The 25,485-nt window shown below is 42.5% G+C and overlaps 1 protein-coding gene across 3 annotated transcripts in view; it reads left to right on the top strand.

Annotated features, from left to right (window-relative positions):
- Positions 1 to 25,485, top strand: part of LOC149462988 (heat shock cognate 71 kDa protein-like) — a 53,324-nt gene that overhangs the window by 7,902 nt on the left and 19,937 nt on the right. For 2 of the 3 annotated variants that reach the window (XM_089676053.1, XM_089676052.1), the window contains exons 2-3: positions 19,224 to 19,435; positions 19,791 to 19,996. In XM_089676053.1, coding sequence (XP_089532179.1) covers positions 19,231 to 19,435; positions 19,791 to 19,996 — 411 coding nt within the window. In that variant the 5' untranslated portion in view covers positions 19,224 to 19,230. Of the gene's footprint in view, positions 1 to 17,585; positions 17,632 to 19,223; positions 19,436 to 19,790; positions 19,997 to 25,485 lie in introns of those variants that run through there. The other variant, XM_089676051.1, reaches the window with a different exon arrangement.

The raw sequence follows: 25,485 nt of genomic DNA, 5'->3' as shown, positions 1-25,485 counted from the left end.
GCATTGCAACATGTAAAAAAATCCCATAGAAAATGCACCGAAATGAGTCACAATGCATAAAACCGCACTGGAATGAGCCAGAAACGCATAAAACCACATTGGAAAACATAAAGCATCATAAACGCACAGGAACGCACCAAAATGCATAAAAAAATGCACCAGAACGCATCAAAAACGTGCATGCGGAAACGCATCTGGGATGCATCTGGACTGCTTTTCTATAGTGTGAACGGACCCTTACCCCAGGTTCACACCTAAGCATTTTCCGCAGCGTTTTGCATTTTGCAGAAACGCAGTACAGTCCTTTTGACATGATTTCCTATGAGACAGGTTCACATCTCAGCGTTTTCACCCGGTGCGTTTTTTGGAAAGGATCAGAGATTTTTTTGAACGCAAAACATTGCATTTTTGGTTCTATAGACTTCAATGGAATCGCTGCAGAAAAGCATGTAGTGCGTTTTTGCTGTGTTTTTGCTGCGTTTTTGACGCATTTTAAATGCTATATTAATTAAGGGTGTGGCACTTTTCTAAACAACCTTTCGCATTTTAAATCTGCCTAGCAACAAGAAAAATTTTAAAAATTATTAAAAAACCCCCAAAACCGCAAAATGCATCAAAAACACGTAAAAAAATGCAGGGGCAAAACGCAACAAAAACACAATGCAGAAACAGTTCAAACGCAACCTGCATTGGTGTGAACCTAGCCTTAGGACCGGTTCACACTACAGAAATGCAGTCCAGATGCGTTCTGGATGGGTTTTTTGCTTGCACGTTTTTACGTGTTTTTGCCGTGTTTCGGTGCGTTTTCGACACATTCTGGTGCGTTTTTTATGTAATCCAGTTAGTTTTTCCCGCTCTCTTTTTCTTCAATTTAAATAGGGACATATGCATTCCAGTGCTTTTTTGGCGCATTCCAGTGTGTTCCGGTGCGTTTGTGATGCGTTTTTTTCACACTGATGTGAACTATGACATTGGCAACCATATAACCAACTTTCTGTGCGTTTTGGATGCAGAAAAAACGCAACTGAAGCACATGTAGTGTGAACCGGCCCAAAAGAAGCTGATTAGTATTTTCTTTAGTTTTGGGTGGAGTAGGGAGGGGTTGAGTCAGTCTTTTTATTTTTGCTATCCGTGTCCCATTCGGTCACAGAGGAAATAAGAAGAAAGTTCTTAGAAGGTTGTCACCAGCACAGGTGTCCCCATAAGAAGATTCCTTCTCATTTCCTGTTGTGGTGACAACAGTAACATTTGTCATTTTCCTTCACCAGCTCCACGTCGACAATGGAAAACAGAGAGGGTGAGACTGCTTCTGGAGGGGACACAGACCCCAGTATAGACCCTGACTGGGGATCTAGATATAGGGATCTCCCGGAGGGGACACAGACCCCAGTGTACACCCTGACTGGGGATCTAGATATAGGGATCTCCCGGAGGGGACACAGACCCCAGTATACTCCCTGACTGGGGATCTAGATATGAGGATCTCCCGGAGGGGACACAGACCCCAGTATACTCCCTGACTGGGGATCTAGATATAGGGATCTCCCGGAGGGGACACAGACCCCAGTATACACCCTGACTGGGGATCTAGATATAGGGATCTCCCGGAGGGGACACAGACCCCAGTGTACACCCTGACTGGGGATCTAGATATAGGGATCTCCCGTAGGGGACACAGACCCCAGTATAGACCCTGACTGGGGATCTAGATATGAGGATCTGTAATCTTGTTATATCATCTATTCTTAGTAACAACATGAGCTGCGATTCGATGAAAACGTTTGCGTGGTAAACAATGACATCGTTCTGTAATTGATGGGATGGCTGTACTTTGGCGTGAATTCACAAGCGCAGTCACATGGGCTCTTCACTCGGAGTTCAGAATTAATTGTAGGTGTGGACGGGGCTATAAATCTCCCAAAATATCACAAGTTCTGCAAGACACACGTGTGAACGTACCAAGGGGGGGGTGTCTGTTCAGCCGGTCTTGTGATCCCACCTGCATAGGAGGAGGACAATGCTGGTCACTCTCAGCTTTACCATCTTTTCCCTGAAGTTTTTTTTGGGTGTGTTTCTAAAAAAAATTTCCTAGCTATTCGTGTAGTAAGTCAGGTGATTTCACGCATTTTTGGCACGTTCCGGTGCATTTTTTATGCATCTTTGGTGCATTCCAGTGTGTTTTTTTTATTTTTCTTCAGGGACGGTTCATACTTTAAAAACGCAGTGGTGCGTTTCCTGTGCGAATCACATGCGATATGCCGCACCGCACAAGTGTGAACCCAGGGTTAAATAGGGACATGTGCGTTCCAGTACATTTTTTATGTGTTTTGGTGCGTTTTTTATGCATTTTACTGCGTTCCAGTACAGTTCTGTGCAGGAAAAATGCAGCCTGTTCTACTTTCTTTTCTGCAACCGGAACGCACTGGAACTGCAAGCACTGATGTGACCTAAGACACTGACAATCATATAACCTACTTTCTGTGCATTTTGGATGCAGAAAAAAAGCAACTGAAATGCATGCAGTGTGAACTGGCCCTCAATTTAATTAGGGACATGTGTGTTCTAGTGTGTTTTTGGTGCGTTCCGGTGCATGTTTTATGCGTTTTACCAGGGGTGGACTGACAACTCATGGGGCCCCCGGGCAATAGGGGATCATGGGGCCCCTGTGTCCTTGCCCAAACTCAAAAAAGCCTATGAAAAAGGTACCAGGGGCATCTCATGGGGCCCCCTACTGACCCCGGGCCCTCGGGCAGTGCTTCCAAATGGTCAGTCCACCCCTGATCTATCATCATCTAGGACTTTCCTCCCCAGCCTGTCTCAGGCTGGGGACGAGTAGATACAAGTTCTGCTGATGGGTTAAGGACTTTCTACGGCCCTGTCCAGCTCTCCTAGAGCAACTGCCTGTCTCCTGGAATCTCCTCCATGCTCTTGAGACTGTGCTGGGAGACACAGCAAACCTTCTGGCAATGGCACGTATTGATGTGCCGTCCTGGAGGAGCTGGACTGCCTGTGCAACCTCTGTAGGGTCCAGGTATCCCCTCATGCTACCAGTAGTGACACTGACCCTAGCAAATGCAAAACGAGTGAAAAACAGCCAGAAAAGATGAGTAGGTAAAAAAAGTCAGTGGCTTCAACCTGTAAAACTATTCCTGTTTTGTGGGTTGTCTCATTGTTGCCCATCGAGTGAATCTGTTAATCAATTTCAGCTGCTTTTAGTGTTAATTAAATGAATAACAACCCTCTCTGCTACTTAGCTGACCAGATCCATTTCATTGACTTGATGCTATACTCTGATTAAAAAGTGTTTCTTTCATTTTTTCGAGCAGTGTATAAACTCCAGCTGTAAAGGCATTTAAATCATCACCTAGATGGCACCAGGTATCATAGGAATTTATAATACTTACCTCCATCTAGTGGCCAAATGTGGCATTTTCTGTTAAAAAAATAAAAAATAATTTACATTCGAACAGCACAGGATATGGTCTGGTTACATTCGTTCTTTGGCCCCATTTGCACAGAAAGGAATGTTATGCACTTTCACTGGGCAAATTCTTTATAAATCACCTCCTTGCACTTGTGATTCTAGAATCTTCCTAACACAGCTGCAAAGCACCATCTAGAAGTGATTCTAAATAAAGCCATTGGCAGGCTGTGAAGCAGTTCCATGATGTGAGGCTGCCCTTTGCACAGGGATCAGGTTCCTCATTAGACATGGCTGTGTGGAGGTATCATTGTCCCCCCTGGCCGGGTTGGGTTTGGTCTGGCAGGGATCTTGTTTCTGGAAGCTGTGATCCTGCGTTGTGCAGTGGAAGCTTCCTGCACCTCCCTCCCTCCCTCTCTATCTGATGGGCCCGTGTCCCGGCTCTGCCTGTTGGATGGTGTCCAGGGGTGCGTTTTGTTCTAGAACGTCCCGGCTTGTTCTCTGTTTTGACAAACCACAAACTGGTCAGACGTGAACTGGGACCGACTCTGCCAGCAGAAGAAGTTTTTATGAAAGTGTGAGTGCATTAATTAGCAATGCTAAACCTTCTGCATACATTGCCAGGACCAGGGGCGGACTGACAACTCATGGGGCCCCCGGGCAATAGGGGATCATGGGGCCCCTGTGTCCTTGCTCAAACTCAAAAAAGCCTATGAAAAAGGTACCAGGGGCATCTCATGGGGCCCCCTACTGACCCCGGGCCCTCGGGCAGTGCCCGAGTTTCCAAATGGTCAGTCCGCCACTGGCCAGGACAGCAATGTGTGATTTATCCCCTTCTATCTGCATTTTTCCTACAAAAACTAAAATTCATTTTTATCCAATTTTTTTGCATTTTTAGTGACTCTACTATTTATGGTCATATGGTGCAATGTGATTGGTTAAATCTGACCTCCAGCCTTCCATTTAGTTCCATTTTGTATTGGCTCCTCTTCTGGACTGAAATGGCTTACTCTGATTTCACTGCACACTGTGAGCTTCTCACCATGTACATTAGAAGCTGTAGCATATCAGATGGTGCTGGATGGAGAACATCCATCACAGGGGAGGAATGACAACTCATGGGGCCCCCGGGCAATAGGGGATCATGGGGCCCCTGTGTCCTTGCCCAAACTCAAAAAAGCCTATGAAAAAGGTTCCAGGGGCATCTCATGGGGCCCCCTACTGACCCTGGGCCCTCGGGCAGTGCCCGAGTTTCCAAATGGTCAGTCCACCCCTGATCCATCATCATCTAGGACTTTCCTCCCCAGCCTGTCCCAGGCTCTCCCCTTTCTTTCATTGGATTTTAGCTCTTTCAATGATGAAGGCTGGGCGTCACATGTGGGCAATGCATGCAAATGAAACACCCCTCTGGACTAACAGCCACCCATCAGGGCATTGTGACATTCTTACATCAGGGCTGAGGGCTCTTAAGAGGAGTACTGAGACAAGGTGTTGTGATGTTTGCAGGAATCTACATACAGAACGCTTCTGACCCCTCCCACCAGCCACAATTTGCCTGCAGTGCGTAGAGAAGCACAGAGTTCTAGTGACATTACTGGGACTAAAATAGATAATAAGATATATAATGAAAAGGGAAATGTTTTATTTTATAATAATTACATTAGTATGATGATGAGGATGGGAGGGACCAGGAAAGACACAATATTTCTTACTACGAAATTAACCACTTGCCCTCCAGAAGATTTACCCCCCTTCCTGACCAGGCCATTTTTTGCTGTACGATGTTGCGTAATTTTAACTAACAATTGCACGGTCATGCAACGCTGCACCCAAATTAAATTTATGTCCTTTTTTCCCATGAATTGAGCTTTCTTTCGGTGGTATTTGATCACCTGTGGGTTTTTAATTTTTTGCACTTTAAAAAAAAAGACCGACAATTTAAAAAAAAAACTATATTTTTTACTTTTTGCTTTTAACCACTTCCCAGCCGCGCTATAGCCGAAGGATGGCTACAGTGCAGTTGTATAGTTCTGGGAGGATGTGCATGGACGTCCTCACAGAACGCGCCCCCTGCGCGTCCCCAGCGGCATGCACCCGGAGCTGCCGGTGATCACTGTGTCCGTAGGACACAGCTGATCATGTGATACAGTAAAAAGCCAATCACAGCGGCCTTTTACCACGTGATCAGTTGTGCCCAATGACACAGCAGATCACCTGGTAAATACAGTTGCCGGTTATCGGCTGCACTTTCCTCACACTGTCACAGGATGAGGAAAGTACTGCTGAGAACCAGCAATTGTCAGCAAAGGGATCGGCACTGATCATCAGGGCACTGATGATCATTGCCCTGATGATGAGTGCCCAGCAGTGCCACCCACCTGTGCCCAGCAGTGCCTAGCAGTGCTACCCACCTGTGCCCATCAGCGCCCCCCATCAGTGTCACCCATCAGTGCTGCCCATCAGTGCCCAGCAGTGCCACAAGTCAGTGCCCAGCAATGCCACAAGTCAGTGCCACCCATCAGTGCTGCCCATCAGTGCTGCCTATCAATGCAACATCATCAGTGCCGTCTATCAATGCCGCCTATCAGTGCCCATCAGCGCTGCCTATCCGTGCCACCTCATCAGTGCTGCCTATCCATGCCACCTCATCAGTGCCCATCAGTGCTGCCTATCAGTGCAGTCTCATTAACACACATCAGTGAAGGAGAAAAATTACCCGTTTGCAACATTTTATAATAGAAACAAAGAAAAACTTTTTAAAAAGAATTGTTTGCTGTTTTTTTTGTTTACAGCGCAAAAAATAAAACTCCCAGTCGTGATTAAATACCACCAAAAGAAAGCTATATTTGTGTGAAAAAAATGATACAAATTTCATATGGGCATAGTGTTGCATTACCACGCAATTGTCATTCAAAGTGCGATACCACTGAAAGCTGAAAATTGGCCTGGGCAGGAAGTCAAGTGGTTAAATATATCCAGTAAAAAAATTAAAAAAATCAAATTTCGTCATAAATTTAGGTCAAATGTATTCTGCTACATGTCTTTGCTAAAAAAAATTCCAACACGTGTAAATTAATTGATTTACGTGAACGTTATAGCGATTACAAATGGCGGTATATATACTGGGATTTTTTTTATTTTTAGTAGTAATGACGGCGATCAGTAACTTATATCGGGACTGCGGCGGACATTCTGACACTGGGGGGAACTGACTTGGTGTCACTGACTTTCCCAGTGACACCAACACAGTGCTCAGTGCTAAAAAAAAAGCACTGACACTGTACTAATGGCACTGGGCAGGAAGAGATTAACATCTGGGGCGATCAAAGGGTTAACTGTGTGCTGACTGTGTTTTACTATGTGCTGTGCCCATGTGCTTGACTGTAAGCACATTGCTTTGCATGGCTGTGCTGTGAAAAGTCATCCAAAGCAGTGTGCAGGAGCTGACAGGGAGGAGAACTGTTTTGTTTACATACAGTTCTTCTGCCCGTCGGAGATGCTTGGCAATTACTGGGCACTGGTGAGTAATTGACAGCCACGCACCTCGCGCACGCCCCCCTACCCGGAGATGCAAAATCATGTACTATATATACTTGATTTTGCTCACCCGTGCAGTTAATATTTTAGACAGGTCTTTATGGCTGACTCCATTGAGGAGATTTCACCTCATTTCCTGTTCTATGGCAAGCAGGAGATTGCAGAAGATATGAGAGGAGACCATATGTGCAAGAGAGGAGTGTGGAGGGTATGGCTTTTAGATTGTAAGCTCTAACATGCAGGGCCCTCTGATTCCTCCTTTGTTGAATTGTATTGTAACTGTACTGTTTCCGGTTATATTGTAAAGCGCTGCTCAAACTGTTGGCGCTATATAAATCCTGTATAATAATAATATTGATAATAATAAAATAACAGTGGGCAGTATGTGCAATACAGGAGTGTGGGGGTATGACATGTACAGGAGAGGAATGTGGAGGGTGTGACAGTGGGCAGTATGTACAGGAGAGGAATGTGGAGGGTATGACAGTGAGCAGTATGTACAGGAGAGGAGTGTGGAGGGTATGACAGTGGGCGATATGTACAAGAGAGAAGTGTGGAGGGTATGACAGTGGGCAGTATGTACAGGAGAGGAGTGTGGAGGGTATGACAGTGGGCAGTATGTACAGGAGAGGAGGGTGGAGGGTATGACAGTGGGTAGTATGTACAGGAGAGGAGTGTGGAGGGTGTGAAAGTGAACAGTATGTACAGGAGAGTAGTGTGGAGGGTGTGACAGTGGGCTGTATGTACAGGAGAAGAGTGTGTGTGTGAGGGGGGAGTATGACAGTGGGCAGTATGTACAGGAGAGGAATGTGGGAGTTGTGACAGTGGGCAGTATGTACACGAGAGGAATGTGGGATTATGACAGTGGGCATTATATACAGGAGAGGAGTGTGTGTGTGTGAGGCGGGAGTATGACAGTGGGCAGTATGTACAGGAGAGGAGTGTGGAGGGTAGGCCAGTGAGCAGTATGTACAGGAGAGGAGTGTGTAGGGTATGACAGTGGGCAGCATGTACAGGAGAGGAATGTGGAGGGTATGACAGTGAGCAGTGTGTACAGGAGAGGAATGTGGAGGGTATGACAGTGGGCAGCATGTACAGGAGAGGAGTTTGGAGGGTGTGACAGTGGGCGGTATATACAGGAGAGGAGTGTGGAGGGTATGACAGTGAGCAGTATGTACAGGAGAGGAGTGTGGAGGGTGTGACAGTGGGCATTATGTACAGGAGAGGAGTGTGGAGGGTAGGCCAGTGAGCAGTATGTACAGGAGAGGAGTGTAGAGGGTATGACAGCTGGCAGCATGCACAGGAGAGGAGTGTGGAGGGTATGACAGTGAGCAGTATCTACAGGAGAGGAGTGTGGAGGGTATGACAGTGAGCAGTATGTAAAGGAGAGGAGAGTGGAGGGTGTGACAGTGGGCTGTATGTACAGGAGAGGAATGTGGGAGTTGTGACAGTGGACAGTATGTACATGAGAGGAATGTGGGATTATGACAGTGGGCATTATGTACAAGAGAGGAGTGTGTGTGTGAGGGGGGGGGGGTATGACAGTGGGCAGTATGTACAGGAGAGGAGTGTGGAGGGTAGGCCAGTGAGCAGTATGTACAGGAGAGGAGTGTGGAGGGTATGACAGTGGGCAGTATGTACAGGAGAGGAATATTCAGGGTGTGACAGTGAGCAATATGTGCAGGAGAGGAGTGTGAATGGTATAACAGTAGGCAGTATGTACAGCAGAGTAGTGTGGAGGGTAGGACAGTGGGCAGTATGTACAGGAGAGGAATGTGGAGGCTAGAACAGTGGGCAGTATGTACAAGAGAGAAGTGTGGAGGGTATGACAGTGGGCAGTATGTACAGGAGAGGAAAGTGAAGGGTAGGACAATGGGCATTATGTACAGGAGAGAAGTGTGAAGGGTATGACAGTGGGCAGTATGTACAGGAGAGGAATATGGGGGGGGGTGACAGTGGGCAGTATGTTCAGTAGAAGAGTGTGGAGGGTATGACAGTGGGCAGTGTGTTCAGGAGAAGAGTGTGGAGGGTATGACAGTGGGCAGTATGTTCAGGAGAAGAGTGTGGGGGATATGACAGTGGGCAGTATGCACAGGAGAGGAATGTGGGGATGTGACTTTGGACAGTATGTATAGGAGAAAAGTGTCGGGGGTATGACAGTGGGCAGTAAATGCTGGAGGATTGTGAAGGGTATGACAGTGGTCAGTATGTACAGGAGAGGAGTGTGATGGAATGTATGATGGCAGGCAGAATATGCAGAAAGGAATGCAGAGGGTGTGATGGCAAGCAGAATGTGTAGGAGAGGAGTGCAGAGAGTATGACCGAGGGAAGTAAATTATGTACAGGAGATGAGTGCAGACAGCATGACAGGAGGCAGTAGGTAGTATGTGCAGGAAAGGAGTGAGAGAATGTGATAGTGGGCAGTATGTATAGGAGAGGAGTGCGTGGGGAATGACAGTGGGTAATATGTGCAGGAGAGGAGCATATGTGTGTGTGTGGGGGGGGGTATTACAGTGGGCAGTATGTACAGGAAGGAGAGGAGTTCAGAGGGTATGGTAGTGGGCAGTATGTACAGGTAAGAGAGGAGTGCAGAGGGTATGACGATGGGCAGTATGTACAGGAAAGGAGTGCAGACAGCATGAGAGGAGGCCATATGTGTAAGAGAGGAGTGCAGAGGGTACGACAGTGGGTATTATGTGCAGGAGAGGAGTGTGTGTGTGTGGGGGGGGGGTATGACAGTGGGCAGTATGTACAGGAAAGGAGTGCAGACAGCATGAGAGGAAGCCATATGTGTAAGAGAGGAGTACAGAGGGTATGACAGTGGGTATTATGTGAAGGAGAGGAGTGTGTGTGGGGGGGGGGGGGGTATGACAGTGGGCAGTATGTACAGGAAAGGAGTGGGAGGGTTATTACAGTGGGCAGTATGTACAGGAAAGGAGTGTGGGGGGTATTACAGTGGGCAGTATGTACAGGAAAGGAGTGCAGACAGCATGAAAGGAAGCCATATGTGTAAGAGAGGAGTGCAGAGGGTATGACAGTGGGCATTATGTGCAGTAGAGAAGTTGGGGGTATGACACTGAGCAGTATGTGCAAGAGGGAAGTGGGGTATGGCAGTGGGTAGTGTATGCAGGAGTGCTGAGTATGTATATTTAAAAGTTTTACATTGGAGCTGACATAGAAAGTTTCCTGTATGAGTATGCTCAGCTATAGTATAGTGTAGTGCAGTGTAGTGCATGGCATAGGAAAGAAATGAGTTTGCAGTCACAAGCATAAGCTGTTTAAGAATTTTAATGAATATGAAGAGGATTAAATTAAACTCATTACCATAAACTTTATGGACTCTCTAATTTTTTATCACAGTTGCACAGCTTCCTTATTAGCATTACAAGTTTAATGATTTTATGTATTACCTGTAGTCACTTTTTAAGGTGTCACTCCACCTAAAGCTGATATTTCTACTATTGGCAGGCTGATGAACTCACTATTCATTTATATACTTAGGTACTCCAGCAAAGAGATCACTGTGTCTTCATTCTCCAGACTGCCAATGGCCTGCCAACATGGTGAGAGTTTTTTACTCTCCTTGTTGCATTATTTCTGCAACATTTTGGAGAATTCAGCAGGACAAGTGAGACCCCAAGATGGTGAGAGAAAGTCAGGCAGTAAACTGGCAGCACATATCATCATATGGTTAAGTAGGCGTATGTGATTGAGATGAGCTTGGTTTCTAAAGTGTTTTCGATGGGTGACAGTACACAAAGAAATCCCTGTTGTTCTGTTAGTGTTGTGTGTCTGGTTGAGACATGGCTGACCATGTGGATGTGTTTACAGAACCAGAAAAGACTTTATTGGGGGTTAGAATAGCACAATGATGAGTCAGGAGAAAATCACACAATCATTGTAGTCAAGCCAGCCGTAGTAAAGCCTTTGCTGAACAACAATTTTACTAATTCTACGATAACTACAGGTCAGATTTCATGAATGAATCCAAAAAACATTGGTGGGATAGGACACTATATGACAGGATAATGCCATAATCAGTGAACCAAATCTTACTATATGGTCAAAAGTATATTGATAACCTATTGAATTCATGTGTTTCCAGTTAAGGGTACTGGTAATACTACAAATACATTTTAGACAACTGTGAGCTTCCAACCTTTGATGAACAATATTTTTCTGTTCCACCATGAGTTTGCCCCAATGCACAAAGCCATCTCCACAATGATATGGTTTAGTGACTTAGTGTGGAGGAGCTTGAATGGCCTTCATTAATCCCTGATCTCAACCCTACTTAACACCTTTGGGATAAGTTTACATGAGCCAGGTCTTCTCAGCCAACATCTCCACAAATGCATTGTTTGGTGAATTTGGTGTGAAGACTTGCACAGAGCCCTGACCTCTACTCTGCTGAACACCTCTGAGATGAATTAGCACAATCAGTCTTCTCATCTAACATCTCCATAAAGACATGGTTTGATCAGTTTGGTGTGGAGGAATTTAAGTGACCTGGACAGAGTCCTGACCTCAACCCTACTCGATCTTCTCATCCAACACCAGTACCTGATCTCACAAATGCTCTTTTGGCTGAATGGGCACAAATTTCAACAGACAAACTTCAAAATCTTTTCAGAAGAGTAGAGGTTGTTATAGTTCTAAGGATGGAGGGGGATTCCATATTGGTGTCTAACAAGCTCATATACAGTTGCAAGAAAAAGTATGTGAACCCCTTGGGATTACGTGGAGTTTTGCATGAATTGGGCATAAAATGTGCTCTGAACGTCATCTAAGTCACAGCAATAGAAGAACACAGTCTGCTGAACATAATACTACACAAAAATTAGATGTTGCCATAGTTTAATTGCACATAACATGTAAACATTCACAGTGCAGGGAGGAAAAAGTATGTGAGGCCCTAGCTTAATGACTTCTCCCAGAGCTAATTGGAGCCAGGAGTGAGACAACCTTAACTCCAATCAGTGTGATGATATTGGATGTGTTGCTGACAGCTGTCCTGCCCTTAAAAAACACACACCTGTTTTGGGTTTACTGGTTTCAAGAAGCACTGTCTGATGTGAACCATGCCTCTCAGAAAAGAGCTCTAAGAAGACCTACGATCAAGAATTGATGACTTGCATGAACTGGAAAGGGTTACAAAAGTATCTCCAAAAGCCTTGATGTTCATGTGTCCACGGTAAGACAGACTGTCTACAAATGGAGAAAGTTTAGCACTGTTGCTACTCTCCCTAGGCGTTGTCGTCCTGTAAAAATGACTGCAAGAGCACAGCGCAGAATGCTGCATGAGGTAAAGAAGAATCCCAGAGTGTCAGCTAAAGACCTACAGAAATCTCTGGCACATGCTAACATTTTTGTTGACACATCTACAATAAGGAAAACATTAAACAAGAATGGAGTACATGGGAGGACACCACGGAGGAAGCCATTGCTGTCCAAAAAGAATATTGCAGCACGTTTGAAGTTTGCAAAAGAGCACCTGGATGTTCCACAGCACTACTGGCAAAATATACTGTGGACAGATGAAACTAAGATTGAGTTGTTTGGGAAGAACACACAACACTATGTGTGGAGAAAAAAAGGCACAGCACACCAACATCAAAACCTCATCCCCACTGTAAAACATGGCGGAGGGAGCATCATGGTTTGGGGCTGCTTTGCTGCCTCAGGGCCTGGACGGATTGTTGTCATTGATGGGAAAATGAATTCCAGAGTTTATCAAGACATTTTGCAGGAAAACGTACGACCATCTGTCCACCAACTGAAGCTCCGCAGAGGATGGGTGATGCAACAGGACAATGACCCAAAGCATACAAGTAATTCAACAAACCAATGGCTGCAACAGGACAGAATACGCCTTCTGGAGTGGCCCAGTCAGAGTCCTGACCTCAACCCGATTGAAATGCTGTGACATGACCTTAAGAGAGCGATTCACACCAGACATCCCAAGAATATTGCTACACTGAAACAGTTTTGTGAAGAGGAGTGGTCCAAAATTACTCCAGATCGTTGTGCAGGTCTGATCTGCAACTACAGGAAACGTTTGGTTGAGGTTATTGCTGCCAAAGCAGGGTCAACCAGTTATTAAGTCCAAAGGTTCACATACTTTTTCCTCCCTGCACTGTGAATGTTTACATGTTATGTGCAATTAAACCATGGCAACATCTAATGTTTGTGTAGTATTATGTTCAGCAGACTGTGTTCTTCTATTGTTGTGACTTAGATGACGTTCAGAGCACATTTTATGCCCAATTCATGCAAAACTCCACGTAATCCCAAGGGGTTCACATACTTTTTCTTGCAACTGTAGGTGTGACGGTCTGGTGTCTACAAGCTTTTGATCATATATTGTATGTTAGGGAACTGGAAACAGTCAGCTTTATTTCCCACTGCTCCCATGCATATACACTATATTGCCAAAAGTATAAGGACGCCTGCCTTTATACGCACATGTACTCAGTCTTAGTCTGAAGGGTTCAATATTAACCTCCCTGGCGGTATGATTATTTCAGATTTTTGGTGCTGAAAGCGGTATCATTTTTTTGCATGGAAATATGTATTTTTTTTATTGTAGGCTGTAATTTTTAGGAAAAACTCACTGAAATCTGTCCGAACAAGAGTCTAGTAAACATCCCGGGTATGATAAAATTTGAAACACAAAATCATAAATTATAATTTAATAAATAATCATAAAAATATTATAAAAATAATAAAAAATTTAATTCAATAATATAATCAAACCAAAAACACTGAAATTTGAAATATAGCGCCAAGTTCGCACATTGCTGAGCTCAGTCGCAAAATCGTTTTCAGTTTCTGATGATGAATTTCCTCCACGAATCATTATCACTCAATTCTGCAAGTGGTTCTGATTTACTATCGCTGTTCTCTAGCTGGTCTAAACCGCTTTTGACCTAAAGGGACACTTTTTGGACGCCATGGACATTTCTCAGTTTCCAGGCAGAAAGAACAGACAAAATGCAGGCAGGGCGCAGGACAAAGCACTAGGGACAATATGTATGTGAAATAGGTTGAAACAGCAATGTTTTACTGTGTAAAATGAAAAAAAAAAATGACATTTTTTAAAATTTTTAAATTTCCCGCCGCCGGCGGCGCCCGTACGTCCCGACGTCACAGGGACAGGACACAGAAGCCGGATGCTGGCATCGGCCAGAGGAGATGGCCGGGGACGCTGCAGGGGACACATCGTGGGAGCGCAGGGTAAGGTAAGTGAAGAACACATGCCGGAGCAGCGCCGCATGGTATTCCCGAGTGTAGCTCGGGGTTACCGCTTTTGGTACTGAAATGTTACCCCGAGCTACACTCGGGAATACCGCCAAGGAGGTTAAGTTGGCCCACCCTTTGCAGCTATAACAGCTTCAACTTTTCTGGGAAGGCTGTCCACAAGCTTTAGGAGTGTGTCTATGGGAATGTTTGACCATTCTTCTTCCAGAAGAGCATTTGTGGGGTCACGCACTGATGTCGGACGAGAAGACCTGGCTCACAGTCTCCACTCTAATTCCTCCCAAAGGTGTTCAGTCGGGTTCAGGTCAGGACTCTGTGCAGGCCAGTCAAGTTCCTCCAACCTAAACTCACTCATCCATGTCTTTATGGACCTTGCTTTGTGCAGTGGTGCGTAGTCAATTTGGAACAGGAAGGGGCCATCCTCAAACTCTTCCCACAAAGTTGGGAGCATGAAATTATCCAAAATGTCTTGGTATGCTGATGCCTTAAGAGTTCCCTTCACTGGAACTAAGGGGCCAAGTCCAACCCCTGAAAAACAACCTCATACCCTAATCCCCCCTCCACCAAACATTACACTTGGCACAATGCAGTCAAGCAAGTACCGTTCTCCTGGCACCTGCCAAACTCAGACACGTCCATCAGATTGCCAGAAAAGGAAGTGTGATTCATCACTGCAGAGAACACGTCTCCACTGCTCTAGAGTACAGTGGTGGCATGCTTTACACCACTGCATCCGATGCTTTGAATTGCACTTGGTGATGCAAGGCTTGGATGCAGCTGCTCGGCCATGGAAACCCATTCCTTGAAGCTCTCTAAGCACTGTTGTTGTGCTAATCTGAAGGCCACATGAAGTTTGGAGGTCTTTAGCTATTGACTCTGCAGACAGTTGGCGACTTCTGTGCACTGTGCGCTTCAGCATGCGCTGACCTCTCTCTGTCATTGTACGTGGCCTACCACTTCGTGGCTGAGTTGCTGTTGTTTCCAGTTGCTTTCGCTTTGTTATAATACCACTAACAGTTGACCATGAAATATTTAATAGCAGGGAAATTTCACTGATTGCACACGTGGCAACCTATCACGGTACCATGCTTGAATTCATTGAGCCCCGAGAGCGACCCATTCTTTCACAAATATTTGAAGAAGCAGTCTGTATGCCTAGGTGCTTGATTTTGTACACCTGTGGCCATGGAAGTGATTGGAACACCTGAATCCAATGATTTGGAGGGCTGGCCCAATACTTTTGGAAATATAGTGTATGTACGTAAGAAAATAGGAGGGTTCTGTTCAGTTAGTTTAGCAATTTACACACATCTTCCATGCTGTATAGCCATGATGGCGACACTCTTCTATATTGCAGCCTTAGAACCAACTGTAACAGTAATGTTGTAGTCTTCCCTGTGCCCTACTTCTTATGACAGCTACCGTAAAGACGTCCCACATCCAGCTCAACTGGAGTTGTTCCATCCACAAACCTGAAGCTGCCTCAACACATATTAAAAAAAAAATCTCAAATATATTCTGTCTTCTGATAACATCAAGCATCCTCCATGTTGTGCTCTAATGGCAGCAATGGGCAGTCCTTACTACAACACAAAGGGGTTACTTTATTAAAATTGGAGAGTGCAAAATGTGGTGCAGCTCTGCATAGAAACCAATCAGCTTCCAGGTTTTTTTTTTTTGTCAAAGCTTAATTGAACAAGCTGAAGTTAGAAGCTGATTGGCTACCATGCACAGCTTCACCACATTTTTCACTCTCCAGTTTTAGTGAATAAACCACTTAGCATTGCTTACATAATATTAATCTTCCATGCTGCAGTAATGTGAGACCAGGTGGAGTAATGACACTGCCCTAGGGGGTGTGCCCATGACATCCTGGGCTCAGAGGAAGTAGTTTGAATGAAACTGGCTATCATTTAACCCAGAAGAGGAGCACCATCTACTGGGAAGGGGGTGGGGGGCAGCTCTGCTTGAAGGTGAGTATTACAGCAAGAGTTGTTTTTTTGTCTTTTTGTATGTTGAGCATTTTTTAATAACTACCTGGAATTCAGTTTTAGGTATCATAATCCAGAACAGGGAAAGCTGCTTTGTTTAAGTCAAACCAAAAATGAGTGCTGTATTTTACACATTTTTTTTCTTTGCAATGTATTGCATATCTATATACGGTAGTTATTTAAATGTTAACAGGCATTGCTTTTTATATAGGGTGTCATTTTGATGTTTATGTATGAATGATATGATATAACCTGAAATGCTGCTTTAATCAAACTAGTGTACAATACAAGTTTGTGTTTCCTGGGTGTAATTAATCATCTAATATTGACGATCTGCTTTCCATTTATTTATTTGACTTTTGGGTTGTGTTGTTTGCCCTCACCTTCTGATCAGCTGGTGTGTGGGTAATATGGAATTTATCCCTGTCCATTGTGAGCTATTGGCCTAGATTTTCATAATTAAAAGTTGGCAGGTTCATAGCAGAGAACAATGGATATCAGTGTAATATGATAATAAAACGTTGTTTGTCATACAGTACTCTGCTGAATTGACTTATTGAGCTATCAACAGCAACAGCAAATAGATATAGATATCAATCTATATATAAAAAAACATTAATGTTTTATTCTAAACAGAATAATGTGTGAATATGTTGTTTAGTTACATGCTGTGGGTATTATGCTTAAAAAAAAAATAATACAAAATAAAATATATATATACATATATATATATATATATATATATATATATTTATTTATTTTTTAATTAAAGAGTAACTCACTGATTATCCCATAAGTCTGCACTAAGATAAAAGTCATAGGCGTCCTTTGATACAAAAAATAAATTTTTGGTGAGCTACTCTCAAAAGGTAATTACTTCTAAAGGGATATAAAAAACCTTTTTGTTATCCTATCCGTGAATTCCCAATATTAACAAATAAATAAATAATATATAATAAATCAGATAAATATAAGATGAATGACAATAAATAAATCAATCCATGCATAAACCACTAATTCATAACGTGTCCAATTAAAGTCCAAAAATTGAAATTCCAAACTCAATGCGGTAGGAAGGATTTCGATCCTAAAATAATCCATGTGAAACCCTCTGGGAGTATTCATATGCATAGCCAATAACTCTGGCACCAGTAATCTTCTAATTCCTTCACTTCAGGAGTTGATCCTCCAAAATCCTCATAAAGATAAGAAGACTCTTATAACAGATATCCAAGTATAGGGATTCAGATGAAGTCCGGATGTGATGAAACGCGTTAAGGGAGGTGACCTCAAGACGCACGCACGTTAACCGGAAGTGTCGCCGCTGCCATTTTCTTGGTTGACAAAACGTGGTTTTCTATGCCCATTGTTTGCAGGGCTGGTCCTGAGTTACCCAGAGAGCTGGAAGTTGTGAACTTTTATGTAAGTTTTGAATAAAATTATCCCTATACTTGGATATCTGTTAAAAGAGTCTTCTTATCTTTATGAGGATTTTGGAGGATCAACTTCTGAAGTGAAGGAATTAGAAGATTACTGGTGCCAGAGTTATTGGCTATGCATATGAATACTGAATACTGCCAGAGGGTTTCACGTGGATTATTTTAGGATCGAAATCCTTCCTACCGCATTGAGTTTGGAATTTCAATTTTAGGAATTTAATTGGACACATTTGAGACTTTAGTTTTGGACTTTAATTGGACACATTATGGATTAGTGGTTTATGCATGGATTGATTTATTTATTGTCATTCATCTTATATTTATCTGATTTATTATATATTATTTATTTATTTGTTAATATTGGGAATTCACGGGTAGGATAATAAAAAGGTTTTTTATATTACTACTTTCTAGGGAGAAAGTGTGACTTTTTGGTGAGGGTTTATGCCTAGAGGTGATTCATTCATTTACTTCTAAAGGGATGCAACTTGCCTCATTAGAACACTGCAAGTGCATCAGCTGATTAATAATGAAAAAGTCGCTCCCATTCAGATTCACTCTGCACATAACAAACAGGTAGGACTCTGCAACAAAATGTGTTAAAATCCCCGCAGTGTACATGTGGATTGTTTTTTTTTTTTTCAAATCAAAAGGGGAACTATCCCTTACATAATGAGAACAATTTCAATTGAGCCACTGCAAATATGCATTAACTTTGTTCGTTATCACTCGGCTACTGAACACCAGTAAGGGAAAAACAAGATAATGATGATCTTGCTGTTTAGTTATACAGCTAATATGCTTTTTTATATTTTTTCTTTGTTTACTTTAATTAATTTTTTAAGTAATGAGAGTTTTTTCTTTAATTCAGGTACTGTAAATACTTCATATATTTCACACTTGGCAACTGCAGAAAAGCTACGTGTTGAAATTAGACTTATAGTCATTACTATGCAGAGAGTAAGGAGTGGTGATATCTAGATGGGCTCAGGGTGGTGGAGGTTATAGTAAACCTTTATGCTGTCTTTGAACTCCAGCCAAAATTTTATTTTTATTCTTACATTTTTTTAGTTTTGACACCTGTTATCAAGACAGGAAATTTCATCAGAGGCAATTAAAACCTGACAATGTTTCTAACTTTTCTCTACTCTGATCTATATTTTTGTCCATTTTAATATTGGATATTTATTTATTTATTTTATCGAGTTTATATAGCGCCAAAGGGTTTGCTCAGCGCTGTACAATAGAGGAGGGGATATAATTTTATTAGTTCCTGTCATGGTGACAGGTATTGAAAAAAACTCCAACTGCCTCCATGATGACACCCCTTAGGTGTATTATAGGTAAAAAAGTAGAGGATATATCCCTAAGAGGAAACAGATAGCAAGAAAACTTATACTGGGTTTAGGCCTTGCCAACTCTATCCAAAAATAATAGTTTGGCTTCAACTTGGATTGCTATCTGCTGAACTGCTTTGATGTCTTTGTTGCTCCTTATTCAGAACAAAAAAAAATTGATTCTGTGCAAAGTACAAAGATCTTCATAACATATTTGATATTTGTGTTACTTTTGCAGAGACACCATGTCTAAGGGTCCAGCAGTAGGCATCGATCTGGGCACCACCTACTCATGCGTAGGTGTTTTCCAGCATGGAAAAGTGGAGATTATTGCCAATGACCAAGGAAACCGTACCACCCCAAGCTATGTGGCCTTCACAGACACAGAGAGACTTATTGGGGATGCCGCAAAGAACCAAGTAGCCATGAACCCAACTAATACCGTCTTTGGTAAGCCTGTGTTCTGTTGGATTTCATCATCTCATATACAATTGCAGCACCTTGTCTCTTGGATTGGTGTAGTTTCTTACTAGGAGAATCTTTCAAATCTTCTCAAACACTGCTTGCAGACATGTAGTTGTCTCAAATAATGACTGAGAATTTCATCTACAAATCAGTAAGGAAGCTGAGTTAAAATTTTGTTAGTTGGAATGGCTGTTGGTTGGTAGCTTGTACCTCTTTCTAGGGTTACTTTTTTGGGTTACTTTTTTGGACAAGTGAGAAAGGTTTTTGAGCTGGGTATTTGTAATTCTATGGAATATGACATGTTAACATGCCGCTGATATCAGACTGGTTTGTATTACAGATGCCAAGCGGTTGATTGGCCGACGTTTCGATGACCCAGTTGTCCAGTCTGATATGAAGCACTGGCCTTTTACTGTAATAAATGATGGTGGTAGACCCAAGGTTCAGGTAGACTATAAAGGAGAGACAAAGACATTCTATGCTGAAGAAGTCTCATCTATGGTTCTTACCAAAATGAAAGAGATCTCTGAGGCCTACCTAGGAAAAGTAAGTTTACTAATACAAACAGTAACATGTACAGTCTATGGGAGCAGTAGACATGCATCGGCTTGCTGCTCTCTCAGATCTAATGTTCCCTTTAAGATAAGACACGGATGGGAGGTGCACCCCTCTTGCTCTGTACTTGCTTCTTACTCTCAAATATATGCAAACAAATCTTTGGTGGCTCAAGCAAACATTTTTACGTTTGTAACGTTCAAGAAAGACCTCTTGAAATGGGCAATTTGTGATTTCACGTCCTATTTAAATCTAAGGTCTATGACCGCCTTTTGTGTCCATCAGTTCATGTCGTCATGGCAACCAAAATAGGAGGTCTATGGTTTCTTTTAGTAAGAAGTGTGCACTCTGTATTCTGCAATACACAGCTGTTTGATAACCTCTAGCTGAGATTTTTTTCTTCTTAGACAAAATGTAAATGAATGAGATGTTACTTCTAACATTGAGAAAATCACTTTCTCTTAGTGATTTAATTCCTACAGGATAAGAAATAGAAGCACCACTCCACGTATTAAAAGCCCAGAATTATGTTTTACCTATAAATAAGAAAAATAAAGAAAATATGTTCCACCTTCTTAACCACTTAACCTAGTGATGATTTACCCCCCTTCCTGACCAGGCCTTTTTTTGCTATTTGGTGCTGCACTATTTCAAATGGTAATTGCGCTGTCATGCAATGCTGTACCCAAACTAAATTTAGGTCCTTTTTCACACAAATAGAGCTTTCTTTCGGTGGTATTTGATCACCTGTGCACTTTTTATTTTTTGCGCTATAAACAAAAAAATAACAGAACATTTTGAAAAAAAACAATATTTTTTACTTTTTGGCTATAAAAAATATATAGTAAGCTCAAAGTTAGACATACATTTAGGCCAAAATGTATTCTGCTGCATGTTTTTGGTAAAAAAATCCCAATAAGTGTATTTGATTGCTTTGTGTCAAAGTCATAGCATCTACAAACTTTGGTATAGATACTGCAATTTACACCATTTTTTGCTATACAGCGCTTTACTAGTTTAACTGACAATTGCATGGTCATGCAATGCTGTACATAAATTAAATTTATGTCTTTTTTTTCACACAAAAACAAAAAGACATACAATTTTGAAAAAAAAAATTATGTTTTCTCATATCTGTCATAAAAATATCTAAAAAACTCAAGTTTTGTCATAAATTTAGGCCAAAATGTATTCTGCTACATGTTTTTGGTAAAAAATCCCAATAAGTATATATTGATTGCTTTGTGTGAAAATTATAGCATCTACAAACTAAGGTATAGATCATGGAATTTACACAGCTTTTACTTTCTGACTGCCAATCACATTTCTTGAGGTGCTAAAATACCAGGATAGTACAAACACCCCTAAAAAGTAGACACCCTAAGCCATCTGCTGAGAGGCATATTGAGTCCATAGAAGATTTATTTTTTTACACAAGTTTTTGGAAAATGACAAAAATATATATATTTTTTTATACAACGTTGTCACTTAAATTATATATTGCTCACACAAGCCATGGGTATATGTGGAATTACACCCTGAAATACATTCTGCTACTTCTACCGAGTTTGGGAATGCCACATGTGCAAGACTTTTTTGGAGCCTGAAATCCAATGACCACTTTGAAAAACTGAAGATGCGTAACTTCCTCATTTCACTTCCTCACTAGCTATCCCAGTTTCGGAGGCCCTGAAATGCCAAGATAGCACCAATGACCCCTTTCTGGAAAGTAGACACCCCAAGGACTTTAAAAAAAGGCATGGTGAGTATTTTGCAGATCTCATTTTTTTCTCACAAGATTTTGAAATATATATATATAAAAAAAGAATAAATATGCTTTTGTTTTCTTTCTTCATTTTGTGTCAACAAACGAGATCTGCAAAATACTCACCATGCTTCTTTTCAAATTCCTTGGGGTGTCTACTTTCCGAAAATGGGACATTTGGGGGGGGGGGGGGGTTGGTGCTATCCTTGCATTTCAGGGCCTCCGAAACTGTGATAGGTTCTCAGGAAGTGTAATGAGGAAATAAAGCCCTTTAAAAGCCTGAAGGTGCTTATTGGATTTTGGGGTCCTGTACGCGGCTAGACTGCTAAAAGGTCTCTCATATGTGGTACCCCCATACTTGGGAGAAATAGCAGAATGTATTTTCGGGAGTAATTCCACATATACCCATGGCATGTGTGAGTAATAAATCATTTAAGTGACAATTATGAAATGTTTTTTTTTGTCATTTTCCAAAAACTTGTGGTAAAAAAAATAGTTCTATTGATTCAACATGCATCTCAGCAAACAGTTTGAGGTGTCTACTTTCCAAAAAAGGGGTAGTTTTGTGGGGTGGGGGCATTTTATGCCCAGCATTAGAAGTTTATGCCACACATTACTCACTCTTCTAACCAACTGAAGACCAAGTTTTTTTTTACCCTTTTTACTCACATGAAAAAAAAATCTGTATTTTTTGCTAGGAAATTACTTAGAATCCCCAAATATTATATATTTTTTTAAAGCAGACACCCTAGTGAATAATATGGTGGGTGCTGCAATTTTTTCTGTCACATAGTACTCGAGCAGCTATTTTTCAAATGCAAATTATTAATGCACAAAAACACAATATATTGGCCAATTATTTGGTAAGATATAAAAGATGATGGTATGCAGAGTAAATGGATTCCAAACATGACATACTTTAAAGCTGTGCATGCCCAGTGCAATGGCAACAAACTGCATGCATTTTTAATATCCATAGACAAAGCTTTAAAAGCCGTTACAAGCTACCATTTTAAATTTACAGAGGAGGCCTAGTGCTAGAATTACTGCTATTGATATGATGTTCACAGCGATACCTCGCATGCATGGTACAACTGCTGTTTACATACTGGCACAGGGTCAACGCTTTCGCATGCAGGTGCGTGCGCGCGCAGGGGGAGAGGGTGCTTTTTTTTTTTTCTAAAAGTTATTTTGGGTTTTTTAATTATTTTTACACTGTCCCTTTCATTTTTTTTTTATCACTTTTAATACTATCACAGGGAATGCAAATATCCCCTATAATTTCAATGGGCATTGTCATATATTCTTTTTTGGGAAATCTGTGGTCTATCAAACTCTAGTTTTCTCCTCTGCCTTTACATTATCTAATCTCACCAAGATAGGTGGTATCAGATGCTTTCCCAATTTACAAATGGCGCTGTTTACATCCTGCGAAACTGAAGTGATGAAATGCTTGTAGCTTCCGATTTCTCAGACTATAGAGATAATTGGCACCATTCTGGTCTCCAATCATCTCTATGGTCATCTGGCAGAAATACCGGCTGCCTTCTCAGGTTCCCCCTATGGCACGGGATTGCCCGAGAAGGCAGTGAAAGGCAGCTGTGAGGGGGGGCATCTTCTCCTTCTGCTTTTAAAAGCAATCCTGCAGCTAATTAGCCACTAGGATTGCTTTTACATGAGAGACGATCGCCGGCTAAAAAAAACGATGTCAGGATGATGCCCGCAGCTGCAGGCATCATCCTGGTATAACCACTCAAAGTCCAGTGATGTACCAGTACGTCGCTGGTCCTTGTTGGGTGTATATGCTATGTTCTTTATTTTTATGCAGCCTGTGGGCTAAATGAAAAAGTGGGCTGCCAGAAAAAGTGTGTGGTATGCCCACCATTAGAATATACCGCCCTGCATTCACTCACTTCTAATGGTGGACACACATCAAATGTGCCAAAAAATATAAAATATATATGCCGAAGCATAGGGGCCATCCACCCACTGGCCACCCCAGGCCTCCATGCTTCGGCATATATAAGTTTTTTAACTGTGGATGAAAAATCTCATCCAACAGCACTGCACACACCTACTTATGTATATTCTGAGAGCAAGACCCTGTTACTGTCAGAATATACAAGTCAGTGCTGCAGCTGAATGACATCCTCATTTCTCAAGGAGGCTTTTCCCCCCTTTCTAAGATGGGTATTTACAAGCCGTTGGGGGAAGCTGGGCCACACGGGTGGGCGATTTCGCACGGTGCCACATGCGCCAATTCCAAGATTGTACAAATGTCTAAATAGTGGCACGCTTGAATAAAAATTGTCCACGTATAAGTGGTACCCCATATGGAAAAAGGATGACACCAAGTCCCAAACTATCTTGCCACTGCTCCCCATGTAGTCTGGGCATACGGGGGGCTCCACGTGACTATCTTTTCCCTCTTAAATTTGAAACTTATATGTATAGCCTGTTGCCCTCTCACAGATCTTCTACATCTTGACCCCATATCTGGCACGCTTGCTGGGGAGAAATTGTTTGAATGCAAGGTGTCCAGAAAAATTAATGAGGGATTCATCAACGCATATGTTTTGCAGGGGAGTTTAGACATTTGAAAATTTTTGGTTAAGGTGATTTACGAGGGGCCGAATTTGTCAAATTCAGGGTCACCCAGAGGACAACAGAGTGTGTTGTCATTGAAATGCATATAACACATTATACTCTCATATCTATGCCTGGCCATGGCAGCAGAGAACACGGCATATGATGAATCGGGTCTGTGGACCAATACAAACGCAATTCATTTTTTTTAGTAACACCCATGTTGAGGGTTAGGCCCAGAAAAGCTTTAAATTTGGAAACTTTAAATTCAGTTTTCATGCGAATGGTCTGGCAAGGCTTGAATTTGGGTTGGTGGCGATAAACTGTTGTGCATATAAATTGCTTTTATCCACAATCAATGCATACAGATCTTCCGTCAAAAACTGCTGCAAAAAATCAAGGGGAGTAGTTAAATTTTGCTGTTTCCACCTGAAATCCGGGTTGGGTAGTGAGTGGCTGAATTACGGGTGTTGCAGAATTTGTGGGCTGCCAATCGGGATTTGCAAGCACATCTGGAAGGATACTAGGGGCTCTATGGGCCTGTGTGCAAATTTTTGGTGGCTGCGGGTCAATACTAGCGCTCGCCACCGCACCAGCTTGTACTGCATTTATGGGACTAGCCACATCACCAAATGATACTGCAGTGCTTGTATGTGAAAGACCAGGTTGTACCAGGTTGCTGGTGCTCACCAGGTCACCAAAAGGTAGAGCGGCACTAGTACTGGCACTCTGCTGCATATGAGAGTCATCATGCGATTGTAACATCTCAGCAACCTGGGAACAGGGTCAGGTATGCCCAGGGGCATCCCTAGGGTTGGTGTCACCCGGTGCGATAACACTTGGTGACACCCCCTCCAACAATCCCCACAGAATGGATCGAATATGTGGATTGAGCATAATGGATCGAACTCCGATCCATTATGCTCCCCAATCTGCAGATCAATCCATCCTGCGGGGATCAATGGCTTTCTTTACAACTTACCTTTTTCGTGGAGCGGGTCCGGTGTCACCCGTTATAGGTTGTATGCCGACGATCCCCGCAGGATGGATCGGATCTTCGGATTGTGGAGCATAATGGATAACCTATACGGGTTGACACCGGACCCGCTCCACGAAAAGGTAAGTTGTA

This window comes from Staurois parvus, unplaced genomic scaffold, assembly GCF_062004578.1.
Source record: "Staurois parvus isolate SC_StPar_1 unplaced genomic scaffold, SC_StPar_1.0 ptg000163l, whole genome shotgun sequence".
Taxonomy (NCBI): Eukaryota; Metazoa; Chordata; class Amphibia; order Anura; family Ranidae; genus Staurois; species Staurois parvus.
Note: the sequence above shows the minus strand (reverse complement) of the source record. Positions and strands in the feature narration are given on the sequence as shown.